This window comes from Coregonus clupeaformis, chromosome 7, assembly GCF_020615455.1.
Source record: "Coregonus clupeaformis isolate EN_2021a chromosome 7, ASM2061545v1, whole genome shotgun sequence".
NCBI classification, from domain to species: Eukaryota; Metazoa; Chordata; class Actinopteri; order Salmoniformes; family Salmonidae; genus Coregonus; species Coregonus clupeaformis.
The window spans coordinates 46,723,161-46,750,621 of record NC_059198.1 but is presented as its reverse complement, the minus strand read 5'-3'; the positions used below and the strand labels follow the sequence as shown (position 1 = coordinate 46,750,621).

General features: G+C 46.7%; 1 protein-coding gene across 1 annotated transcript in view; it reads right to left on the bottom strand.

The window, feature by feature from the left end:
• Nucleotides 1–16,388: 16,388 nt before the first annotated feature.
• LOC121569809 (zinc finger protein 438-like) overlaps nucleotides 16,389–27,461 on the bottom strand; it is an 80,142-nt gene continuing 69,069 nt past the window's right edge. Inside the window, exons 3-4 of the mRNA XM_041881020.2 lie at nucleotides 18,574–20,442; nucleotides 16,389–18,378 (exon numbers count right to left, since the gene is read on the bottom strand). Coding sequence (XP_041736954.2) covers nucleotides 17,769–18,378; nucleotides 18,574–20,402 — 2,439 coding nt within the window. The 5' untranslated portion in view covers nucleotides 20,403–20,442 and the 3' untranslated portion in view covers nucleotides 16,389–17,768. The remainder of the gene's footprint in view (nucleotides 18,379–18,573; nucleotides 20,443–27,461) is intronic.

Genomic DNA, 27,461 nt, shown 5'->3' with positions numbered 1-27,461 from the left:
TTGTGTGTGTCTGTGTGTGTTTCCCCTGAGAGATTAGCTAGCTGTGCTTCATAAAGCTGCTAACAGGTGTTTACTGGGAGGAGGAGGAGGAGGAGGAGGAGGGATTCCAAAAACAACAAAGCACCACTATAATTGAAATGACTATTGAACAGATTTACAGATCCCAGAATGTAGCTTTAAACAGCATCGATGCCAATTATACTCAGACCACAGGAGGCTGCTGAGGGGAGGACGGCTCATAATAACGGCTGGAACAGAGCAAATGGAATGGCATCAAATACCTGGAAACCATGTGTTTGATGTATTTGATACCATTCCAGAAATTCCGCTCCAGCCATTACCACAAGCCCGTCCTCCCTAATTAAAGTGCTACCAATCTCCTGGGACTCAGACTGCCTTATTGTTTTTTCCTTCCAGTGTAGGCTGCTGTCAGTGTATATTAATTTAAATCGAACAGGTGGCTAACACTCCAGATTTACAGTATAATACACTGAACAAAAATATAAACGCAAAATACAACAATTTCAAAGGTTTTACTGAGTTACAGTTCATATAAGGAAATCAGTCAATTGAAATAAATTCATTAGGCCGTAATCTATGGATTTCACATGACTGGGAATACAGATATTGTCACGCCCTGACTCTGGGGACTCTTATTTGTTGAGTCAGGGTGTGTATTTTCTATGTGGGGTAGATCTATGTTTAAAGTCTAGTATGTCTACATCTATGTTGGCCGGTGTGGTTCCCAATCAGAGGCAGCTGTTGCTCGTTGTCTCTGATTGGGGACCATACTTAGGCAGCCTTTTGGCACTAGTGGGTTGTGGGATCTTGTTCCGTGAATGGTATGTTGTTTGTGTCTACCTTGGACTTCACGTTTCGTTTAGTTTGTTGTTTTGTCGTTGTGTTTATTCGTGTTAATAAACATGTTTGCATATCACGCTGCGCCTTGGTCCGTCCCATCCGTCAACGAGCGTGACAGAAGATCCGACCAGACCTGGACCAAGCAGTGTGCCGAGGAGGAGCAGAGAGGATGGACTTGGCAGGAGATAAGAGAGGATCTGGCAAGAAAGATGGAGGCCCTGATCAGGGTGGAGAGGCAACCCCAAGAACATTTTGGGGGGGGGCACACGGTGTGGACGACGAGGCAGCAGGAGGCCGCGACAGGGCGGATCTGCTGGTTAGGAGGCCACCAGATTACGGGGGCTATTGGTTCAGAGGGAGCAGAAGGAAGGTGTAGAGGCACGGCGAGAGGAGCTGGTTAGGCAGCAGAAGGAGCGGGGGTTAATAAAGGAACCCAGTCCCGCTCCTCGCACCAAGCAAGTGGTGTGTGTCGCCAGTCCGGTCCGGCCCGTTCCTGCTCCCCGCACTAAGCCAGTGGTGCGTGTTCCCAGCCCGGACCGGCCTGTTCCTGCTCCTCGCACCAAGCCAGTGGTGCGCGTCGCCAGCCCGGCCCGGCCTGTTCCTGCTCCTCGCACCAAGCCTGTTCCTGCTCCTCGCACCAAGCCAGTGGTGCGCGTCGCCAGCCCGGCCCGGCCCGGCCTGTTCCTGCTCCTCGCACCAAGCCAGTGGTGCGCGTCGCCAGCCCGGCCCGGCCCGGCCTGTTCCTGCTCCTCGCACCAAACCAGTGGTGCGCGTCGCCAGTCCGGTCCGGCCCGTGCCTGCTCCTCGCACCAGACCAGTGGTGCGTTTGTCCAGTCCGGCATGGCCCGTGCCCGTTCCACTGGTGCCTGGTCCGGCACCGGTCAGCTGCTCCACTCCGGAGCCAGAGCAGTCCGCTTCACCGGTGCCTGATCCAGTTCCGGTCAGCTGTTCCACTCCGGAGCCAGAGCAGTCCACTCCGCCGGTGCCAGGTCCAGCTCCGGTCAGCTGCTCCACTCCGGAGCCAGAGCAGTCCGCTCCACCGGTGCCTGATCCAGCTCCGGTCAGCGGCTCCACTCCGGAGCCAGAGCAGTCCGCTCCACCGGTGCCGAGTCCAGCTCCGGTCAGCGGCTCCAGTCCAGACCATGACGTCAGCCCCTCTCCAGGTTCGGGATCTCCCACACCAGGGTCCAGACTGGGCCTGGCGTATCGTGGGAGGAAGGAGAGGGGAAGCAACGCACCGAGGTCTAGACCAGACCAGCGGCGCAACAGGGAGGCGAAGAGTTAGAGGTCGTCACGCCCTGAGCCGGATCCGCCTCCGAGGCGGAATGCCCACCCGGCCCCTACCCTGTTATGTTTATGTTTTGCGGTCGGAGTCCGCACCTTTGGGGGGGGGGGGTACTGTCACGCCCTGACTCTGGGGACTCTTATATGTTGAGTCAGGGTGTGTATTTTCTATGTGGGGTAGATCTATGTTTAAAGTCTAGTATGTCTAGATCTATGTTGGCCGGTGTGGTTCCCAATCAGAGGCAGCTGTCGCTCGTTGTCTCTGATTGGGGTCCATACTTAGGCAGCCTTTTGGCACTAGTGGGTTGTGGGATCTTGTTCCATGAAAGGTATGTTGTTTGTGTCTACCTTGGACTTCACGTTTCGTTTAGTTTGTTGTTTTGTTGTTGTGTTTATTTGTGTTAATAAACATGTTTGCATATCACGCTGCGCCTTGGTCCGTCCCGTCCGTCAACGAGCGTGACAGATATGCATCTGTTGGTCACAGATACCTTTTAAAAAAAAAAGTAGGGGATTGGATCAGAAAACAAGTCAGTATCTGGTGTGAACACCATTTGCCGTGCGACACATCTCCTTCGCATAGAGTTATAATCAGACTGTTACATTTACATAATTTAGCAGACACTCTTATCCAGAGCGACTTACAAATTGGTGCATTCAACTTATGATAGCCAGTGGGACAACCACCTTTTTTTTTTTATGGGGGGTGGGGGAAGAAGGATTACTTTATTTAAAAAAAAAGGAACGCTTCACGAATTCGCGTGTCATTGATTGTGGCCTGTGGAATGTTGTCCCACTCCTCTTCAATGGCTGTGCAAAGTTGCTAGATATTGGCGGGAACTGGAACACGCTGTCGTACACGTCAATCCAGAGCGTCTCAAACATGCTCAATGGGTGATATGTCTGGTGAGTATGCAGGCCATGGAAGAACTGGGACATTTTCAGCTTCCAGGAATTGTGTACAGATGATGGCAGCGGATGAATGGCACGACAATAGGCCTCAGGATCTCATCACGGTATCTCTGTGCATTCTCATTGCCATCGATAAAATGCAATTGTGTTCATTGTCCGTAGCTTATGCCTGCCCATACCATAACCCCACCACCACCATGGGGCCATCTGCCCGGTACAGTTGAAACCGGGATTCATCCGTGAAGAGCACACTTCTCCAGCAGGCCAGTAGCCATCAAAGGTGAGCATTTGCCCACTGAAGTCGGATTACGACGCCGAATTGCAGTCAGGTCAAGACCCTGGTGAGGACGACTAGCATGCAGATGAGCTTCCCTGAGATGGTTCCTGACAGTTTGTGCCGAAATTCTTCTGTTGTGCAAACCCACAGTTTCATCAGCTGTCCAGGTGGACTGGTCTCAGACGATACTGCAGGTGAAGAAGCCAGCTGTGGAGGTCCTGGGCTGGCGTGGTTATACATGGTCTGTAGATGTGAGGCCGGTTGGACGTACTGCCAAATTCTCTAAAAAGACGTTGGAGGCGGCTTATGGTAGAGAAATTAACATTCAATTATCTGGCAACAGATCTGGTGGACATTCCTGCAGTCAGCATGCCAATTGCATGCTCCCTCAAAACTTGAGACATCTGTGGATTTGTGTTGTGTGACAACTGATATGCCACACCCTTCAGGTGGATGGATTATCTTGGCAAAGGAGAAATGCTCACTAACAGAGATCTAAACAAATTTGTGCACAAAATGTGAGAGAAATACGTTTTCTGTGCGTATGGAACATTTCTGGGATCTTTTATTTCAGCTCATGAAACATGGGACCATCACTTTACATGTTGCGTTTATATTTTTGTTCAGTGTAGCTTTGGATGTGCATAATACTACCCTTTTATATTTTCTTCCAACAACCCCAATGTACTGTAGGTCTAATCTATTTTCAGAACTGGTAGTACTCCATATTTTTAATAGCTTCCAATGTGTTTTAGAGGTGCTCGCTCGCTCGCCCGCTCTCCGTCGGCACAAGGTTGGTGAGATGGTATAATATCCCCCAGAGTATATAAACGGTGTGCTACAGCGAGGCGTAGCAGTGAGCAGTTAAAACCAGTCAGCCATTTAATATGAGGAGCAGCGTTGTAGTACACAAGTCCACATATTGAGTGTCTCAGCCTTGTCTCGGTCTCGGATACATTTTTATTCAGTCTTGACTGAATAACTCGTCGTTTCTTTCCGAGACTAGCCAAGACCATCGGAGTAGAAAACTCATAATTAGCCACCCTCGTTGTCAACACATAAAACCGCTTCGCCAGGCCAAATACACACTTCTTTCATGACATATTTATAAAGTATGCTTCCTACTTTACTCATAACATTACTGTCCTTTACTTTTGTTGAAAGATATCCTCAAACCTTGTAGCGCTTGGAGGAATTTACTTGCTCCGCTAGTAGGAGAGACTGGGGCAAATTTTGGAGAGTCACGCAGTCGCTAAGGGGAGACCGGGGGAAATTGTAATGTATTTTGTCTTTTTATCTATTATTTAGAGTGATAATGGTTAGTGATCATTTGGATTTGGATTTCCCAGCATCTCTCTCTGTCTCTCTGTCTCTCTCTCTCTCTCTCTCGCTCTCTCTGTCTGTCTATCTCACACTCTCTCTCACTCTCGGTCTTTGCTCTGCAGCATAACAAAGTATTGATTATGTTGATATAAAATAAAAATTGTTGTATGTCAGGCCTGTGTAAGAAGCAGCATTATGTAAGGTAATAGGTCACTGTTCTATTACAGTGTCTTCTATTCAGTAGGACCTAGGCAGGCAGGATGGATATAGAGCTGTTTTGGATCCATGCCACCACAGGGGAAGGTACTGTATGGTGAGGGGATTATTACCAGAGAGTGACTGCTAAGAGGATGTGAATAGGGTGTCATTTGGGATGCAGAGAGAATATACCCAACAGCCCCAGCCCCACCTCAGATCAGATCTGTCCAGGGGCCCAAAGTGACTACCCTCTTTTACTGTCTCTCCATCTCTCCCTCTCTCCCTCCCTCTGTCCCTCCCTCCAAGGCAGTGCACTTTTCTGCTGTGCTGAGAAAACAAGCGACCCTCTCTTCCTCTCTTCTCTTCCATTACATGTATATTCATCACCTCTGTGTTTTCCTCCCAAAAGCGGTGAAAAGGAGGAATTATTCCTGTGCACTGACAGGAGGGCCATGGAAGCCCCCAGGGGTGTTAGGAGGAGAGGGTGAGGGGGGTAGAGAGGTGTGCAGTCAGGAGAGTGTGGATGGAGGGAGAGAGGGAAAGAGGGAGGAAGAGGAGGAGGGAAGGAGGGGAGAGAGGGCTCACTGAACCCAATAAATTTGACTCATTCAAACGCTGCAGAGAAAATGGATGAGTTTAATTGATTCTGACTATACAGGTCAGATCCAGGCTCCTACCCAGGGAGAGATGGTGTATGAAGCCTAGTTAGAGCTCACCTGCTTGGGGGAGGGATAGGTGGAGGTCTGGAGGTGGAGGTGTGGAATATCACTTATTAGTCATACATGTGTGCATACACACACACACACACACTCACACACACATTAGTGCACAGGCACATAAAAGAACAGTCAGACTTGTGAAGTGGTGTTTGATCCATTAATATCTAGCTACATGGTTATATTATCACACATTTCTCTTAGTGAAATTGATAGAGTGAATTATGACAGATTGAAACGGTGAGAGTGTATAAATGGATGATCCTGAATTCCACCTCCTCCTCCTCCCAGCTTTATCCCTGCCATCACCATCGTTATTCAGCGACACCACATCACATATCCTACTGTATGTAGGAGCTAATTAACCTATCAAATCAGCCAGGGGAATTTTCCAGCTTGTCTGTTTAATTGCAGGTGGGGGTTTAGAGGGATGAGGGGGAAGATGGGTGTGTGAGGGAGTTTACCCTGTTCAGGCGCTCCTCAAAGACACACACGCACACACATTAGTGAACAGGCACATAAAAGAACAGTCAGACTTACAGTTTTTTTCAATTGCTAACAAGCATCGGTCAATACTGAAGCCACTTTTTCAAAACTCTTCACACAGTCTGCATTACCAACATGCATCTTGACCAAACAGTTAATCTCACCTTCAAAACTCACTAAAACCACCAAAACACTTCATGCATGTCTCAAAATAAGCTTGTTCGACCATACAGTGGCAACAATTCTCACTCAGAAAGCATACAATGTCACTTATAACACACTGACCTAAAAAACACTAACAACAGGGATCATTACATAAATGATGAACTTTCCTCTTTTTTTATTTTTTTTATTTCACCTTTATTTAACCAGGTAAGCCAGTTGAGAACAAGTTCTCATTTACAACTGAGACCTGGCCAAGATAAAGCAAAGCAGTGCGATAAAAACAACAACACAGAGTTACATATGGGGTAAAAAAAAACATTAAGTCAAAAATACAACAGAAAATATATATACAGTGTGTGCAAATGTAGCAAGTTATGGAGGTAAGGCAATAAATAGGCCATAGTGCAAAATAATTACAATAGTATTAACACTGGAATGCTAGATGTGCAAGAGATTATATGCAAATAGAGATACTGGGGTGCAAAAGAGCAAAATAAATAACAATATAGGGAAGAGGTAGTTGGGTGGGCTAATTTCAGATGGGCTGTGTACAGGTGCAGTGATCGGTAAGGTGCTCTGACAACTGATGCTTAAAGTTAGTGAGGGAGATAAGAGTCTCCAGCTTCAGAGATTTTTGCAATTCGTTCCAGTCATTGGCAGCAGAGAACTGGAAGGAATGGCGGCCAAAGGAGGTGTTGGCTTTGGGAATGACCAGTGAGATATACCTGCTGGAGCGCAGACTACGGGTGGGTGCTGCTATGGTGACCAATGAGCTAAGATAAGGCGGGGATTTGCCTAGCAGTGATTTATAGATGGCCTGGAGCCAGTGGGTTTGATCGACGAACATGTAGTGAGGACCAGCCAACAAGAGCGTACAGGTCACAGTGGTGGGTAGTGTATGGGGCTTTGGAGACAAAACGGATGGCACTGTGATAGACTACATCCAATTTGCTGAGTAGAGTGTTGGAGGCTATTTTGTAAATGACATCGCCGAAGTCAAGGATCGGTAGGATAGTCAGTTTTACGAGGGCATGTTTGGCAGCATGAGTGAAGGAGGCTTTGTTGCGAAATAGGAAGCCGATTCTAGATTTAACTTTGGATTGGAGATTCTTTATGTGAGTCTGGAAGGAGAGTTTACAGTCTAACCAGACACCTAGGTATTTGTAGTTGTCCACATACTCTAGGTCAGACCCGTCGAGAGTGGTGATTCTAGTCGGGTGGGCGGGTGCCAGCAGCGTTCGATTGAAAAGCATGCATTTAGTTTTACTAGTGTTTAAGAGCAGTTGGAGGCTACTGAAGGAGTGTTGTATGGCATTGAAGCTCGTTTGGAGGTTTGTTAACACAGTGTCCAATGAAGGGCCAGATGTATACAAAATGGTGTCGTCTGCGTAGAGGTGGATCTGAGAGTCACCAGCAGCAAGAGCGACATCATTGATATACACGGAGAAAAGTGTCGGCCCAAGAATTGAACCCTGTGGCACCCCCCATAGAGACTGCCATAGGTCCAGACAACAGGCCCTCCGATTTGACACACTGAACTCTATCTGAGAAGTAGTTGGTGAACCAGGCGAGGCAGTCATTTGAGAAACCAAGGCTATTTAGTCTGCCAATAAGAATGCGGTGGTTGACAGAGTCGAAAGCCTTGGCCAGGTCGATGAAGACGGCTGCACAGTAGTCTATTATCAATCGCGGTTATAATATCGTTTAGGACCTTGAGCGTGGCTGAAGTGCACCCATGACCAGCTCGGAAACCGGATTGCATAGCGGAGAAGATACGGTGGTATTCGAAATGGTCGGTGATCTGTTTGTTAACTTGGCTTTCAAATACTTTCGAAAGGCAGGGCAGGATGGATATAGGTCTGTAGCAGTTTGAAGTTTGAATGATTTTTCACATAAATCAGTATTTCATTATAGAATAAGAATAACACCTTTTCACTTTATTGATTGTATTAAAGTATATGTAACAAGAATGATTCAGAAATGCAGCAATTTGCTTCAATAGCCTTTATTTTTTTAAAGTTGAAACAAAAAACAAATTCCTGAAATTCCAGGGCTGTAATAATAATAATAAAAAAACCATCAACAACATGTATAGTATAATCACTCATACTGTACAGTACTGTGAGGGTTCTAGTTCTCCCTCTCTCCTGCATTTGGCCACAAGTTCTCATCAACATCACATCTTATTTCTTCTCTGGCGATGCATCTTGGAAAGTATCTTCTGGAATGTCTAATCCAACCCTGTCAGTCTTCAGGAGAAGTGTCTCCACACCCCGCATTAATGGCATCCAGTAAGGACATCTGGTCATGTGGATGGTGGTCTTAAACCTTCCACCTCCACGCAGAGAAAAACTCCTCTATGGGGTTTAGGAAGGGGGAGTATGGAGGTAGGAATAGTACTGACATTCTGAGTGGTGGAATGCCACATTATCCCACACAACAACGAAGGTAGGGGAGTTTCTTGCCCCTCTCTCCTCCGCTGGCACAAGTAAATTATGCAGTTCATCCAGAAAATAAATGAGCCTCTCTGTATTGTAGGGGCCAATGAGTGGTTTGTGTAACAGCAAATTATCATTGGACAGTGCTGTTCACATTGTGATATTAGCTCCTCTCTGGCCTGGGACATCCAAGGTTGCTTTCTGTCCAATCACATTTCTTCCCCTGCGGTGTGTTTTTGCCAGGTTGAATCCAGCTTCATCCACAAATATAAATGTATTTGCAGTCTCCATTACTCTCTAAAATACAGTACATCCACAGTTTTACAGTACTTTACATTATGCATAGCTGTGTATGTACCCTGTTTGGTTATTGAACAGACATCTTACCTGGACATATTTCACACGTTCACCGTTTTGCTGAAAGGGTACAGTGTACAACTGCTTCATCCTTATTTTATGTTTCTCTAGGACTCTGGCAGTTGTCCTTGTGCTGACTGTATTCACATTCCCACAAGTGACATTATCTGCCAGCACTCTGTCCTGAATTTCCAGCAGTTGTATTGCATTTTTGCCAATTACCATGTCAACAATGACAATTTCCTGCACATCTGATAATATTCTGGCTCTCCCTCCCGTGGGAGGCAACCTTTGGATCCTGCTGAAAAACACAAAACAATCAATATATTTCAAAATGTCAGTACATGTAAAAATGTGAACATACTGTATTGTACTGTAATATGTAGTTCAATTATCATTGAAGGATGCACATCTCACCTGTTGTTTTGCCGGAAAATGTGTATTATTGATGCAACTGTTGAACGCATTCTCTCTCTCCCTGCCACTCTTCTTTCCCCACCAACCTGTCTTCCTTGATCCATGTTTCCAAACTAAATCATTCCGAAGCCGTCCTCTTTTGTCTGTTTGGTAACGAGACTAAAAACAGGACACTTGGGTAGGCTTTCAGCTGAAATTGCAATCAGCTGTGTTTGGAATGATGAAATATTCTGCTGAGATTTTCTATATGTTTCAATCTGGTTACTGCAGAAATACACAACATTTGTTTTTAACAGTTTTGGAAACAGTGTGTTAGCATTTGAATACATGTGCTGCAAATATATAGTTTTGCAGGTGGTGGAGTATGAATGAGAAAAGAGTTCATGGATTTCGGAGAATGTGGTCATTGAATGCATTTTGTGTGAAAGCAATGAAAAATGATTCACAGTTTGGTCCACATACACTTCTGTTTTGCTGACTGTGTGAAGAGTTTTGACAATTTGACTTCAGTTTTGACCAATGCATGTTAGCAATTGAAAAAAACTGTAAGTGGTGTTTGATCCATTAATATCTAGCTACATGGTTATATTATCACACATTTCTCTTACACCAATGCTTTACATAAGGCTGGGCAGGGGGACACCCCTCCAACCATACAGTAGCTACCTTAATAAATATATGACCTATTCCGATGCACCCATGCCTGGGTAAACATGGCTATGTGCTAACCTTGTTAGTTTTGCGCCATTGCAGACAGAGCCCTTTGTGTGTGTGCGTGTGTGTGTGTGTGTGTGTGTGTGTGTGTGTGTGTGTGTGTGTACGATTGTGTGTGAGTGTGTCTGTCTGTGTGCGGATGTGAGCGAGAGTGTGTGTCCATCCATCCTCCTGCAGGCTTATTTCATTAACCTTATTTGTAAGATTGCTCAGTAAATGTAGGTTACCACTTAGGCATACATTATTCCCCAAAGGCAGAGAGACATTAGCATCCTGTTATCTCTGTAGAGTCCCCTGAGCGGCTTTGACTCTGACTTGGGAAACATGCTCTCTGTCTCCTCTGCTTTCAATACAATACAGCCGGACACATCGGTGGGCGAGGGGCTGAAAAGGGACAGTGAAAAGGGATGGGACAGCTAGGGAGGGAGGGATGGCGCCGGACAGAAACATAAACGTTTCCTGTGTAGCCCCTGTGTAGTCCCTGTGTAGTCCCTTGTGTAGCCCCTGTGTAGTCCCTTGTGTAGCCCCTGTGTAGTCCCTTGTGTAGTCCCTTGTGTAGTCCCTTGTGTAGCCCTGGTGTAGTCCCTTGTGTAGCCCCAGTGTAGTCCCTTGTGTAGCTCCTGTGTAGTCCCTTTTGTAGCCCCTGTGTAGTCCCTTGTTTAGCCCCTGTGTAGTCCCTTGTGTAGCCCCGGTGTAGTCCCTTGTGTAGTCCCTTGTGTAGCCCTGGTGTAGTCCCTTGTGTAGCCCCAGTGTAGTCCCTTGCGTAGCTCCTGTGTAGTCCCTTGTGTAGCCCCTGTGTAGTCCCTTGTTTAGCCCCTGTGCAGTCCCTTGTGTAGCCTCGGTGTAGTCCCTGTGTTAAGTGAGTGCCAGATAGAACAGGGCTGAGATTGAGTTATGTGTCTCACTCTGAGGACCCTGAGCAGATGGTTGAAGTCCCTCTGGGGTGAATGGTGCCTAAACGTACTGTGTGTGTATACTTATGGTGCACTAGGAGTTTGACCATCTGGATCAGAGCACACTGAGCTTCCCTTAGTGGATTGGTGGATTCCTATTGCGGTGACATTCAATTAGGCTGAGAGAAACCCTCATTATTTACTTTAATGATTTTCAATTTGAGCGTCAGCATTTCTATATAGCCTACACTTTCTCAATCTGAACTTCTAACGCGAGTGGGACGGGTGTGGATTGATGACGATGATCAAGAGCAGCTGCTCACCGATTTGACAGTTACACCTCCGACACCGGCAAAACATCAGCTATGCGGGTGTCAGCTATGACCGGTTAACGCTTGATCTGATTGAATCTAGGCCTTGGTCTCTCTGTGTAATTAATGTTGTCAGGTTTGTCCCAAGCACCTGAAATCACACCAGAGTTCACCTCTGACCCTTGAACCTAGGACATGTTCCTCCAACACAATTAGAGTCGAGGGCCCGCATTCCACACGGCAGTGACGAAAGCACTAATGGAAGGTATCACACTTGAGTTCATGGAGAGAGTAATGTCCTTTCTCCATTAGAAGAACCAAATGGAAGTCGAACCAGCTCTGGAGTAAGTCAGTGTTGGTTCCTAGAACTAAGCGGTCCATCCATTGCATTGAAAAAACAACAGGAACAGGAACCAGGAATTTCCAGGAGTTCCACCTGGTTCGGCTTCGAAGTGGAGAAAGGCCATTTGATAGAATAGGAAAGAGGGAGGGGAAGAGTAAAGAGAGCGGGAGAGGTAAAGACAGAGGAGACGAACTCCACTGATGTATTATCATTCCCATCCATTCAATATGAATCCATCATGAGGCATATGATTATTGTTTTGATTCACATCTCATTCATGCACACAACATCCTACTCTTCCTCATCTCAACCTCAATAGGAAGTCTTCTGGAAAATGGCTCCATGATTGTGTGACTTTATTCTTTGTAGTTAGATAGTGAGGTGTGTGTGTGTGTCTGTGTGGGCAAGACAAGATCATAGATTACCAAGAATGCATGTTGTTTATTATATGTGGCTGTACCTTACTCAGATTCACAACACAACCTTTCCAACATACACCCCCACCCACACTCATTCAATCATGGGGAGATTGGAAGAGGTTACAGTACGAAGATGCCCTCTGTCAGACAGATGGGAGGGCACTCCACCGTGAAGGTATTGAGGCAAGGCATAATGTTGGTGCTTGATAACCCCCTGGCAACCCTAGTTAGCGTGGTCCAGACACACACACACACACACAATCCTCCGTCCCAGACCCCACACACCTTAATGCTCAGTGCTGACTGCACACGGTGTCACTCAATTAATCCCTTTCCAAGCATCTCTTCTAATGCATATGCACACAGACATTCCAACCCTGTGTGTGTGTGTGTGTGTGTGTGTGTGTAACAAGTCGTAAAAGGAAAATAAATATAAAACCTAACATCAGCATGGATTCATCCTCCAACTTTATTGTTACGTACAACAGGGTTGGTTCTACAGTTACCTGAGCAGGGAAAACATACTGTTACTTGAAATAAATATAATTTTATTTTATCTTGTTAGATACCGTCACACAGTTCTCTTGTCATCTTCAATAAAGCATACATTTCTATTATTCTGAGAAAGGTAAGGTTTTCAGGTTCACTAACAGCCACGATCACAAACACTTTCAGCCAAGTTTTGACACAGTCACCATTTTGTGAAACACACATATTAGCTATGTGATTACTTTTCACACCATTGATTTGTTTGTGCTGCAAGACACTGTGCCAGACACAAGCAAGGAGCGCTATGCTCAGCTTAAGTTGCCAGTTTGACGATAATAACAAATTCCTTTCTAGTTAGTTTCCTCCATTAGAACAAAGCAGCATATTCACTATATATTCTATGCAAATATATATTCTCAATATACTGTATCTATACATAGCTATATATAATCTATCTATAGAAGTCTATATTCAATATGTATATATAGAATTTGGTAGGGTTTTAAAACATTCAAGGTACATTCACTTACCCTGTGATTTTTTTCGTACTAAAAGGTTACACAGTCTGACAAATGTTTAAACCACATCTACTACCCCTCTACAAGTCCGTACCCCAACCAATAAACACAACATTGAACATCCCCCATTGTAAGAAGCAAACAGAAGAGAAAACAGGCTTTTCTGCTCGGTTTCCAATGACCAATCATAACATTAATAGAACATACATAAAAGTCTACTTCAGTCTAGTATTCACACCCCTTTTGTTACTGGCCTACACACGATACTCCATAATGTCAAAGTGAGATTATGTTTTTAGAAATGTTTTGAAAAGCGGAAATGTCTTCAGTCAATAAGTATACAACCCTTTGTTATGGCAAGCCTAAATAAGTTCAGGAGTACAAATGTGCTTAACAAGTCACATAATAAGTTGCATGGACTCACTCTGTGTGCAATAATAGTGTTTAACATGATTTTTGAAAGGTTTTTGAAAAAGAAAGCATACATTGAATATCCCTTTGAGCATTACACTTTGGATGGTGTGTATTAATCACCATCCAAAGTGTATTAATTACACTTTGGATGGTGTATCAATACACCCAGTCACTACAAAGATACAGGCGTCCTTACTAACTCTGTTGCCGTAGAGGAAGGAAACTGTTCAGGGATTTCGCCATGAGGCCAATGGTGACTTTAAAATAGTTACAGAGTTTAATGGCTGTGATATGGGAAAACTGAGGATGGATCAACCCAATTGTAGTTAGTCCACAATACTAACCCAATTGACATAGTAAAAAGAAGGAAGCATACAAATATTAAAAAACATGCATCCTGTTTGCAACTACGCGTTAAAGTAATACTGCAAAATATTTGGCAAAGTAATTAACTTTCTGTCCTGAATACAAAGTGTTATGTTTGGGGCAAATCCAATACAACACATTACTGAGTACCACTCTCCATATTTTCAAGCATAGTGGTGGCTGCATCATGTTATGGGTATGATTGCAATCATTAAGGACTGGGGAGTTTTTCAGGATAAAAAAGAAATGGAATGGAGTAAGCACAGGCAAAATCCTAGAGGAAAACCTGGTTCAGTCTGCTTTCCACCAGACACTGGGAGATAAATTCACCTTTCTGCAGGACAATAACCTAAAACACAAGGCCAAATCTACACTGGAGTTGATTACCAAGAAGACAGTGAATGTTCCTGAGTGGCGGAGTTACAGTTTTGACTTAAATCTGCTTGAAAATCTATGGCAAAAAATGGTTGTCTAGCAATGACCAACAACCAATTTGACAGAGCTTTAAGAATGTTGCAAAGAATAATTGGCAAATATTGTACAATCCAGGTGTGCAAAGCTCTTAGTCTTACCCAGAAAGACTCACAGCTGTAATCGCTGCCAAAGGGGATTCTATGTATTGACTAAGGGGTGTGAATACTTATGTAAATTAGATATTTCTGTATTTCATTTTCAATAAATTTGTAAAAATGTCTAAAAACATGTTTTCACTTTGTCATTGTGGGGTATTGTGTGTAAATGGGATAGTGAGATAAAACATATATTTAATCAATTTTGAATTCAGGCTGAAACATAACAAAATGTGGAATAATTCAAGGGATATGAATACTTTCTGAAGGCACTATAAAAATGTAATATTTTTGAAGACATACCGACAGTTGCATTTTTCTCTTGAACACACCAATTCCTCAGGTTTATACTTAATAATAGCTGGCAGCATTAGTTCAACGTTTACGTAACGTCTTCATAATGTAATACACTGCTCAAAAAAATAAAGGGAACACTAAAATAACACATCCTAGATCTGAATGAATTAAATAATCTTATTAAATACTTTTTTCTTTACATAGTTGAATGTGCTGACAACAAAATCACACAAATATTATCAATGGAAATCAAATTTATCAACCCATGGAGGTCTGGATTTGGAGTCACCCTCAAAATTAAAGTGGAAAACCACACTACAGGCTGATCCAACTTTGATGTAATGTCCTTAAAACAAGTCAAAATGAGGCTCAGTAGTGTGTGTGGCCTCCAAGTGCCTGTATGACCTCACCTACAACGCCTGGGCATGCTCCTGATGAGGTGGCGGATGGTCTCCTGAGGGATCTCCTCCCAGACCTGGACTAAAGCATCCGCCAACTCCTGGACAGTCTGTGGTGCAACGTGGCGTTGGTGGATGGAGCGAGACATGATGTCCCAGATGTGCTCAATTGGATTCAGGTCTGGGGAACGGGCGGGCCAGTCCATAGCATCAATGCCTTCCTCTTGCAGGAACTGCTGACACACTCCAGCCACATGAGGTCTAGCATTGTCTTGCATTAGGAGGAACCCAGGGCCAACCGCACCAGCATATGGTCTCACAAGGGGTCTGAGGATCTCATCTCGGTACCTAATGGCAGTCAGGCTACCTCTGGCGAGCACATGGAGGGCTGTGCGGCCCCCCAAAGAAATGCCACCCCACCCCATGACTGACCCACCGCCAAACCGGTCATGCTGGAGGATGTTGCAGGCAGCAGAACGTTCTCCACGGCGTCTCCAGACTCTGTCACGTCTGTCACATGTGCTCAGTGTGAACCTGCTTTCATCTGTGAAGAGCACAGGGCGCCAGTGGCGAATTTGCCAATCTTGGTGTTCTCTGGCAAATACCAAACGTCCTGCACGGTGTTGGGCTGTAAGCACAACCCCCACCTGTGGACGTCGGGCCCTCATACCACCCTCATGGAGTCTGTTTCTGACCGTTTGAGCAGACACATGCACATTTGTGGCCTGCTGGAGGTCATTTTGCAGGGCTCTGGCAGTGCTCCTCCTGCTCCTCCTTGCACAAAGGCGGAAGTAGCGGTCCTGCTGCTGGGTTGTTGCCCTCCTACGGCCTCCTCCACGTCTCCTGATGTACTGGCCTGTCTCCTGGTAACGCCTCCATGCTCTGGACACTACGCTGACAGACACAGCAAACCTTCTTGCCACAGCTCGCATTGATGTGCCATCCTGGATGAGCTGCACTACCTGAGCCACTTGTGTAGGTTGTAGACTCCGTCTCATGCTACCACTAGAGTAAAAACACCGCCAGCATTCAAAAGTGACCAAAACATCAGCCAGGAAGCATAGAAACTGAGAAGTGGTCTGTGGTCACCACCTGCAAAACCAGTCCTTTATTGGGGGTGTCTTGCTAATTGCCTATAATTTCCACCTGTTGTCTATTCCATTTGCATAACAGCATGTGAAATGTATTGTCAATCAGTGTTGCTTCCTAAGTGGACAGTTTGATTTCACAGAAGTGTGATTGACTTGGAGTTCCATTGTGTTGTTTAAGTGTTCCCTTTATTTTTTTGAGCAATGTAGTAACAAATAGAGCTAGTTTTGTCAGTAGTCAATCAATCACCCTTTCCATTACCACAGAGTACACAAACCAATATATATAATAATATATAATCTGTTTATAAGTCCTTTATTGATTATTAGCCAGATGTAAGGTTCTCAATCTATTTTCAGAAGGCATCAGACGTTTCAGTCAGGTGCTGGTGTACTGAGAAGGTTTTTCTCTCAAGGTCAAAATAGCTAGGGACCCTGCTGTAACACTCGGTTGAAATGGAAAGTTTTCTTTCTAAAGTCACAACCTAGACTTTAGACTTCAGTCAATCATGTACCATATAAGGCACAGGTGTCAAACTCATTCCACGGAGGGCTGAGTGGCTGCGGGTACTTGTACTTGACTGATTAATTCAGGTCACTAATTAATAAGGAACTCCCCACACCTGGATGTCTAGGGCTTAATGGAAAGGAAAAAACAAAAACCTGCAGACACTAGGCCCTCCATGGAATGAGTTTGACACCCCTGATATAAGGTCTATATTTAGTTTTCAACCAAAAAGTAATTTCAAGACCAATAGACAGACTTAGGTACAGTATGCCCTTCTTACTACCGGTAGGCTATTATGCTTACTCACGTCATTTAACAAACAGTTTCACTATGTCTGTGCCCAATAACGTATCTAAAAAAAATAAACTTAAAAACAATCCTTTCCATTTTATTAAACAAAAATATTAAACACACCAAACAAAAAAAAAAACTGAACACAAAATCAAAACAGACAAAAAAACTAACAAAAAAGTGCAGTCCATAAAACACCATATAATAATTACTAAACAAACTAACCTGTGCTATAACTGACATCTGTACGGCCCAATACCATTTTCACACTACTGAGCCGAGCTGCACTGTACTGCACTGGCCTGGTTAGTGGTTAGGCATCCACCATTCCGTAGTTCCTGGAACTGTGGTGCAAAGGACCATTTGAAAATAAAATGTCCCCACTGTATGGTTGGGGTCAGCTCGATAGTGTTTAAAGGGAATAACTGAGTGTGTTTGAGAGCAGCCCACTGTGCAGGATGGGCTCAGACAGACACAGACATTGGGTGTGTTCCAGGTTGTCTTTATTGCAGTCAGGCTGCCCCGATTATTAGCTCTCACAATGCCTGGAGAGATGTTTAACATCTGAAACCATGTTAATATGGTATAGCAATCTTCTGATGCACTGTTTGGGCCTTTCACTTCATTAGAAGTTAAAAGGAAATCAGTGAAGTCAATATTCTGAGATGTGCAGCGTGACTGCCACAGAGACAACCTGAAACGTGTCCAGTGCCATGTTAATGTGGGCTGTGAGAGGGCGAGTCCATCTCCCTGTCCCCTGAGTAGGAGCTGAGGGCCTCCCAGAGTACCTGGGTCTCCTCACAGTGGTGGTGGCCCGTCCAGTGCTCCATCACCTCATCCTTACTGTCCAGGACCTGGCTGCACAGCACACAGTTAAACACTGAGCCCTGCCCGAGGACCCCTCGCCCTCCTCGGGCCGAGCAGCCGGTCGGCTCCCCCTCTCCGTCTCCATCCCCATCGTCCTCCGCCCCCCCCTGGTGGTGGGAGAGGATATGACGCTTCAGCTTGGAGAAGGAGAAGAACTCTTCGTCACAGCTCCCGCACCGGACCAGGTTCCTCTTCTCGTTGAGCTGGCGCCAGTAGTGGGCGGCGTGTTTCACCAGCTCATCCTCAGCCTCCCTGCCCCCTTGGAGTGCCCCTCCCAGCCCCCCAGCCCCATCCCGCAGGCGCACCTGCACCTCCTCCCCGTGCACGTAGAGCAGGTGCAGCTTCATGTCGGCGAAGGTGGGGGTGATGGCCTGACAGCGGCCACACTTGATCTGGAGCTCCACCGGGTCCTCGCGCTCCTCCTGGCCCTGTTCGTCCCCCAGGTCTGGAGACATCGCCCTGGAGACACATACAAGATGGAGACAGACATGATGGGAGGAAGAACTGTGGTGTTTTATGAAAAGTGATGAGAAGCTATTAATATTCTAAGAAATTAATCAAACTGACAGTGACCAAAAGTCAAGAGTCCTATTGATGAGATAAGTATACCAGTATGTAGGTACTATTTATAATTCTGAAAATGTAGGTAGTCACCCCTCCACAGGCACGTCGTCTTCATGCTGGCTGATGGACGGCTCCACAGTCAGGATGACCTTATGCACCTCCCTCAGATGGCTGAAGTACACGCCCACGTAGCCAAATGCCTTCTCACAGAACTCACAGCGAAGCGTCCGGCGTGGTCGGCTCTCTGAGTGGTGCAGCTTCATGTGCGTGCTGAGGGAGCCGGAGTGGGCATAGGCCTTACGGCACACTGGACAGACATAAGGCCTACTGTTGGTGTGGCTGTTCATATGGCTCTGCAGGTGGTGTTTGAACTGGAAGCAGCGGCTGCAGGTGGGGCAGTGGTGGAGGGGCCGGCTACTGCCCAGGTAGACCCTCTGAGAGGAACTACCCCCTCTCAGGTGAAGCGGGGAAGAGGCTGACTGGGGCTGGGGAGGACCAGGCTCCAGGACCTTGGCAGAGAGTTGGTGCCCTACGAGGAGCTCTGGTTCCAGGCTGTCGGAGGAGGTGAGGGATGGCAGGCTGACCAGCTGGGGAACTGTCTCCATCAGCAGCATGTGGTGAGGCTTGGGTCTGATGCTGCGGTACTTCTTAGAGATGTCCACCTCCCTCTGCTGCGAGATGACAGCCGAAGGAGAAGGCTTCTCTGGAACCCTCCTCCGAAAGAACGACAAGGACCTCTTCTTCCTTGCCTCGAAGGCCAGAATATCCTCCATTGTCTTCCTCTTCCTCCCCCTCTTCTTGCCCGGTGGTTTCTGCATCTGAAGCGTTCCCAGCAGCGACAGGGTGCCTGTGGTCTTGGCCTGAGGCTGGCTCTGCAGCAGGGAGTTTGGCATGTGGTTCTGACAGAGGGCCTCGGCAGTCTCTGGGGTCTTGGACTGGGGATCAGAGGGATACGGGGTGAGGCCGGGCAATCCAGGCTGGCTGGGGAAAGCCTTTTTGGGGGATATGGCATTGAGGTTGAGTTTGCTGGCAGGTATGAGGGTGCTTTTTATGTTGGAGTAGGGCAGGATGGGCAGCTTGCCTTTGGGTGGGGAGGGGATAATCTGGACAGCTTTGCTGAAGATGGCTGGAGAGAGGACGGTGATGCTGCTACTAGCTGGCTGTGGATGGGGCTGGGGCTGGGGCTGTTGGGCTACAGGCTTGGGTTGGCATGGCCTGACGCCCTTACCGTTGCGCTCCTCCTGTGGCAGTTTGATTGGGGAGCTTTTAGTAACACCACCAGATGGGTAGTGGAGGTTCTGCAGCATGCTGGTGATGGGGCCCGGGCCGGGGGCAGGAGTGGACCGGTGGTTGATGGTGGTGTCCACCACTGCTACTCGCTCCAGCGGAGATCCAGAGTAGAGCACAGCGTTGTCCGGGAGCAGGGCTGTGAGGGCTGAGATCTCAGAGGAGGCTGTGGAGTCGATCAGTATGACCTGTTTTGCTGGCTCCTCCTTGGGTTCCGGCGATGACAACTTCTTCTTTACCGCCGCTATCGACCTTTGTGGCCGGGTTGTCACGGCGGTGGGTGTGGCTAATTTGACCTTCTCCGGGGTGCTCTTGGTCCTCATTGGCTGGTACCTGGGGATGGGCAGCTTCAGGTTCTTCTGGATTGGCTGTTGCTGCGGCTGTTGTTGCTGTGGAGATTGAGGGGATACGGAGGGCGGCAGGGCCACCAGAGAGAAGGTGCCCTCCTGTCCTGCTACCTGCATCAGGGCATAGTTCTGGGCCGGGACCAGGATGGATTTGGGGCTGACGGCTGTAGAGGCTGCCTCAGGGAGGGCAGAGGGGTGCTGGCAGGACAGGACGGGGGTCGGGGAGGGAACCACCGTTGCTGGGGCCTTTGGGGCGATGCTTCTGAACTGGAGGCTCTTCATCATCTAGCCTGGCATGGAGGTCTAGACCCAGACCTGTCTCAGTCTGTCAACAGAACAACAACAACAGTGAAGTTAGAGAGCTATTCCCAACAACAGTAACAACAACAAAACAGTTAGAGAAGTATTCCCCAACATAACATTGTAGCAGGTTTTGGCCACAGACCCTACTGATTGCATGCCATCATATGGCATAGAGGTTTACATTTGTTTGTCAATAGAACAACAACAACAATACTGATAGAGATACCCCCCGGCCCCAACGTAACATCCTGGCATATTTTTGGTCCCAGACCCCAATGATTATGTTCTCAGCAGGAGGGTTGACCTTAGTGTTCTTAATGGTGTCGTTACAAAGTGGTTAACAGTCTGAGATGAGAGACACAGGCTGCATCCCAAATGGCACCCTATTCCCTATATGGTGCACTACATTTGACCAGGGCCCATTTGGGATACATCCTGAGATGAGAGACAGACAGAGGCTGTCACTGACATGAACATTTCTGAGGCTTCCACAAGAAGACTATTATCCTGTGGGTCTTCCTGCACACACACACACTCACTGACAAAAATCCCTCCACACGCACACTACCCCCAGGCCCCTTTGATTTGGGCCCATCGTGCAGCCTAGTTACCGCTGTGGCTCGGCGGGGTGCTCCCTGTACCCCCCTCCTCCCCCCTGTACTTCCTGGAAGGATCAGTCAGCAGAGCGTGAAAGCTGCCCAAGGGCAGGACAGACAGGAGCTTTACATCAAGAGGGGTTTCCTCTGTGTGTGTGTGTTACGTATGTTACTCACTACCTATCCTCTCCTGACCAGCAGAGGTAAAGCCTAGCTGTGGGGCTAAAACAGCCTTACTTACAAAGCCCCCCATTCTGAGACCCTAATGCCCCATATCGACGAATGATATTTCACAGTATAACACCGGGGATTAGGCTTTAAAGTCAGCTTGTACAGTAATTTTGGATGTCGAAGATCAAAAGGCCAAGGAAGATTTGAGTAAGGAGGAGTCCAGATAAATGATTCTGACTACTTTATGAAAGGTGTAGAATGGTCATAAACTTCATCTGAGCTACTTTACCAACTCTAGTAGGCATGTATAGGCCTATACTGAAGCAAAAAAAAGAAATACAAAATCCAAGTAAATATCCATATACATGTCTGTTTGAAAAGAAAGATTACGGCGGAATGTTTTAAATGAATGTGATTGTAAACAGATGATTTTGAGAGGAGTTGAATTTAAAAAAATGTATACGACTTTCAATACCAATACCAGTCTTATCGTGGGCTTGTGTCCAAGTTGTGTGCATGATACCTGCCAGATTCAGAATAACCACCAGGGTCTAGATGTGACATAAAGGGTATCTACTCTCACGTTGCTACACCTAACCAATCTATCAACTTTCAAAGGACTTAGGCTGAACCAAATCTTGCATTCATTTCAAAAGAGGGAAAAAGGATATAAACCCACATTGTTCAAAACCTGGAAGTATTTCAGTGTGAGAGCAGATTATTTATACAGTGTCCACACAGCATCTTAACTGCATACAACTGGAAATATTCCCTCTCTGTTTGGATAGTTGATTCCAATTCAACTGTGAGTTTGGCCATTTGGCCGTTTGGCCGGACATTCAGCCAACAGAGGAGAGTACAGCGGTGGGATATCTAGAATGCTCCCAGGACTTGATGGGGGCACGGATGGGGTGTTTGTGTGTGTATGTGTGTGTTTGGCACTGACAGGCTCCCAGGAGGTTCCTCCCATCAACTCAGAGTTTACAGTTGAACCCCAAGAGGGAAAGGGAGGGAGCGTATGATGTAGCCGAGCTGAAGCCAAGCAACCAACCACAGGCAGCGTTGGGCCAGGCCAGCGTGTGGGGCTGCTGTCGGCTTAAGGCAGACTGATGACTTCTCACGGGAAAGACTGGCTGAGAACAAAGACAGAATGGTGATAGTAAACGAAAGAGAGTGAGAAAAATTAGTAGACACTGTAAGTGTCCAGTGGTCTGATCTGATGAGAATTGATAGCAGTGTAGCACTGCAGCTGGTGTGTTATAACTGAGGAGGAGTAGCTGCAGCTATGTTCCTACAGTGTCCCAAATGGCACACTATCCCCTATATAGTGCACTACTTTTGACCAGAGCCCTATGGACCCTGGTCAAAAGTAGTGCACTATATAAGGAATAGGGTACCATTTGAGATGCAGTCCTAGTCTCCAGAGGTGGTGTGCTGCTCCAGTAAAACACACCAGATGACTTCCCAGACTAGGGCTGCCACAGGAAGTACACTGGTGGGGAAGGAGACAGACAGGAGGACTGGAGTGGTGTTGAAGACTATAGCCTAAGGCTAGCTACATCCTGTCATCCAGTCAGAGTGTGTGTGTATGTGTGTGTGTATTTAAACCACAAATTCCAGATCAAGATCAAAATCCTAGAACTGCCATCTCTCCCCTCTGCCTTCTATTTCTTCATTTGCACCCTGCTCCTCGCCACCTCAATAAATACCAGCCCCGCTACCTCTCTCTCATCTGTCCATCATGTTTCTCTCTCGTTCCTTCTCCTCCTCTGCCTTTCTTCAGGCCCCTCCTCCTTCTATTTCCCTCTCTCTTGTTTAGGGATTCACCTCTCAGTGTGCGTTCCTATCTGCATAATGATGATGCCAACATCCCTCCCTCACTCCTCCCCCCTTTAGCCACATGTCGACCTGCCCTGGGGCGAGGGGCCTCGCTGTTGAGGCCCCAGTGTCAATCACATTATAGCTCCACAACAGATGATGATGAAAGAGAGAATGAGAGAGAGCAAGCAAGAAATAAATGAAAAGATAGAGAGAAAGAGGAAGAGATTGACAAAGAGAAAGGTAGTGAATAGCTAGTAAACCCCTGTAACCCATTGTTCTTTTCTCCCAGTGTATGATAGGCCAAGGGGGTAGTCGTACGGTGGTGTTGTGGTGAATAGGGGGGTGGTGTATTGTGCATTGGGGGGTGTTTACATTTACATTTTACATTTTAGTCATTTAGCAGACGCTCTTATCCAGAGCGACTTACAGGAGCAATTAGGGTTAAGTGCCTTGCTCAAGGGCACATCAACAGATTTTTCACTTAGTCGGCTTGGGGATTAGAATCAGCGACCTTTCGGTTACTGGCACTACGCTCTTAACCACTAAGCTACCTGCCGCCCTATAGTAGTGTATTAGGGACAGCCTCCCCAGCACACCTGTGACTGATGATCATGATATAAGTACAGCAGGGAGCAGCAGCAGAGACACACAGGGTCGTCTCAGTGGCAAGCTAGTGGGGTTAACTGGAGCGAGAGAGCAGAATGGGAGAGGAGAAGGGGTGAGAGGAGGAGGGGAGAGGACGAGACATTGGTTTAACCAACATAAATCCCACCCCACAGATTTCTGACTGCTCCTCCCAACCTGGACTCGTATCAGACAGCTACATTTTTGTTGTTATTGGAGTAGAGAGCGTTTTGATTGGCTGAACACACAGACAAGGAGGAGATCAATGTTAATACTGGGCAGGCTTGCGTCATATTACATGAGTATGAGCAGTGTGGGTCTAAACATAAAACAAATATGCCAGAAATCGATTTCTTTGTATGTGATAATACGTGTCTATACTGTTTGAATTAACCTCAAAATACTAGTGTTGTATTTAATGAGCTTTCTACATATTCTGTCTTTCCCAGTAGAGACGTCTCTACCCAAGCCTCAAAGGGAAGAGGTTACATGAGGTCACAGACAAAGACACTTAATCTGGTGCAGGCTTCAAAATGCCAGCCACTCTAATCTACCAGGGTTCAGGGGTCAGGGATGGGCTGAGGACGGACGGACAGGGTTTCTCTGGTAGTAGAAGGAGAGAGAGAGAGAGAGTGAGAGAGAGAGAGGGAGAGAGAGAGAATCAGAAAGAGAGACAAGGAGAGAGCGAGACAAGGATAGAGAGAGAAAGAGAGATAGAGAAACAGAGAGAGACCAGGAGAGAGAGAGAGAGAGAGAGAGAGAGAGAGAGAGAGAGAGAGAGAGAGAGAGAGAGAGAGAGAGACCAGTAAACTATGGCTGTGCCGTCCGAGCCAGCCCTTCCCAGGGTTAGCCAGATTAGCAGGTAAGGCCAAGAGGTGAAAGGTGAGGTCTGGTGTTTACGTTAACAGTCAGGTCGCCAGGGTTACGGTAGGGGCATTGCTGTGGTCGGATCAGTGGGACAGTTCACTTGACATATCCATCAGCGTGGAATGGAATGTGCTGAAGAGGCTGGATTGATCGGATGGATATGGGTGGATACAATCCAGCGGTCAATGGGTCATGCTGCAGCCAGACAGACAGAGGCTACGTTCCAAATGGCACCCCTTTCCCTAAATAGTGCACTACTTTTGACCAGAGCCCTGGTCAAAACTAGTGCACTATATATGGAATAGGGTGCCATTTGAGACACAGCCAGACAGGGAGAGCAGCCAGTAGCCCAAATAATTCACTGACCGGCCGCTGATCTGATGTCTCCCTGTCAAATTGTATTTGCCACATGCGCCGAATACAACAGGTGTAGACAATACAGTGAAATGCTTACTTACAAGCCCTTAACCAACAATGCAGTTTTTTAAAATAAAAAATAATATTTAAAAAAGTGTTAAGTTAAAAATAGATAAGTAAAAAATAAAAGCAAATAACTAAAGAGCAGCAGTAAAATAAAATAACAGTAGGGAGGCTATATACAGGGGGGTACCGGTACAGAGTCAATGCGCAGGGGCACCGGCTAGTCGAGGTAATTGAGGTAATATGTACATGTGGGTAGAGTTAAAGTGACTATGCATAAATAATAAATAGAGTAGCAGCAGTGTAAAAGAGGGGGATGGGGTGGGGTGGGGGGGGGCAGTGCAAATAGTCCAGGTAGCCATGATTAGCTGTTCAGGAGTCTTATGCCTTGGGGGTAGAAGCTGTTAAGAAGCCTTTTGGACCTAGACTTGGCGCTCCGGTACCGCTTGCCGTGCGGTAGCAGAGAGAACAGTCTATGTCTTGGGTGGCTGGAGTCTTTGACAATTTTTAGGGCCTTCCTCTGACACCGCCTGGTATAGAGGTCCTGGATGGCAGGAAGCTTGGCCCCAGTGATGTATTGGGCCGTACACACTACCCTCTGTAGTGCCTTGCGGTCGGAGGCCGAGCAGTTGCCATACCAGGCGGTGATGCAACCAGTCAGGATGCTCTTGATAGTGCAGCTGTATAACGTTTTGAGGATCTGAGGACCCATGCCAAATCTTTTCAGTCTCCTGAGGGGGAATAGGCTTTGTCGTGCCCTCTTCACGACCATCTTGGTGTGTTTGGACCATGATAGGTTGTTGGTGATGTGGACACCAAGAAACTTGAAGCTCTCAACCTGTTCCACTACAGCCTGTCGGTGAGAATGGGGGCGTGCTCAGTCCTCTTTTTTTTCCTGTAGTGCACAATCATCTCCTTTGTCTTGATCACGTTGAGGGAGAGGTTGTTATCCTGGCACCACACGGCCAGGTCTCTGACCTTCTCCCTATAGGCTGTCTCATCATTGTCGGTGATCAGGCCTACCACTGTTGTGTCATCGACAAACTTAATGATGGTGTTGGAGTCGTGCCTGGCCATGCAGTCATGGGTGAACAGGGAGTACAGGAGGGGACTGAGCACGCACCCCTGAGGGGCCCCCGTGTTGAGGATCAGCGTGGCAGATGTGTTGTTACCTACCCTTACCACCTGGGGGTGGCCCATCAGGAAGTCCAGGATCCAGTTGCAGAGGGAGTTGTTTAGTCGCAGGATCCTTAGCTTTGTGATGAGCTTTGAGGGAACTATGGTGTTGAACGCTGAGCTGTAGTCAATGAATAGCATTCTCACTTAGGTGTTCCTCTTGTCCAGGTGGAAAAGGGCAGTGTGGAGTGCAATAGAGATTGCATCATCTGTGGATCTGTTGGGGCGGTATGCAAATTGGAGTGTCTAGGGTTTCTGGGATAATGGTGTTGATGTGAGCCATGACCAGCCTTTCAAAGTACTTCATGGCTACAGACGTAGGTGCTACGGGTCGGTAGTCATTTAGGCAGGTTATCTTAGTGTCCTTGGGCACAAGGACTATGGTGGTCTGCTTGAAACATATTGGTATTACAGACTCAGTCAGGAACATGTTGAAAATGTCAGTGAAGACACTTGCCAGTTGGTCAGCGCATGCTCGGAGTACACGTCCGGGTAATTCGTCTGGCCCTGCGGCCTTGTGAATGTTGACCTGCTTAAAAGTCTTACTCACATCGGCTACGGAGAGCGTGATCACATAGTCATCCGGAACAGCTGATGCTCTCATGCATGCTTCAGGGTTGCTTGCCTCGAAGCGAGCATAGAAGTGATTTAGGTCTGGTAAGCGGCTGTGCTTCCTTTTGTAGTCTGTAATAGTTTTCAAGCCCTGCCACATCCGACGAGCGTCAGAGCTGGTGTAGTACGATTCAATCTTAGTCCTGTATTGACTCTTTGCCTGTATGATGGTTCGTCTGAGGGCATAGCTGGATTTCTTATAAGCCCAGTTACGAACAGTCATATCAAGCCCAATGTTGTGGTCTAGGAGCATTGGTCATTCATTCCCCCTCTCTCTCCACTGTTTTGGCCCTTGATTGTATAAAGGTTTTGGCCCTTACTTACTTTGTCTGGCTCCAGACTGGTCATGGCTCTGTCCCACAAACAGTACAAGATATTATGGAGAATGAAATTAACTGACTTGTGAGAATTCCATCTTCATCCATTTCTACAAGACAGCCGATAATCAGGGGCAGTATGTATCGAGTGTCTCTGAGTAGGAGTGCTGACTTAGGATCAGCTTTGCCTTTTAGATCACAAATAATGCGATTTCATAGACAGGGTGGACCTGATCCTACTCTGAGATGTTTGATATGATAAATACAGCCCAGTCTACCCACGGTGCTCAGAATGACAGAAATCACATTTAGATTATGGTAATTAATCTTAACAAAACATGCAACTCCTATATTGAAACAGCCAATAAAACATTATTTTCAAACATTTGCCAAAGTGCAATTCGCGGGAAAACACAATTCTAAACAGCACACCTGAT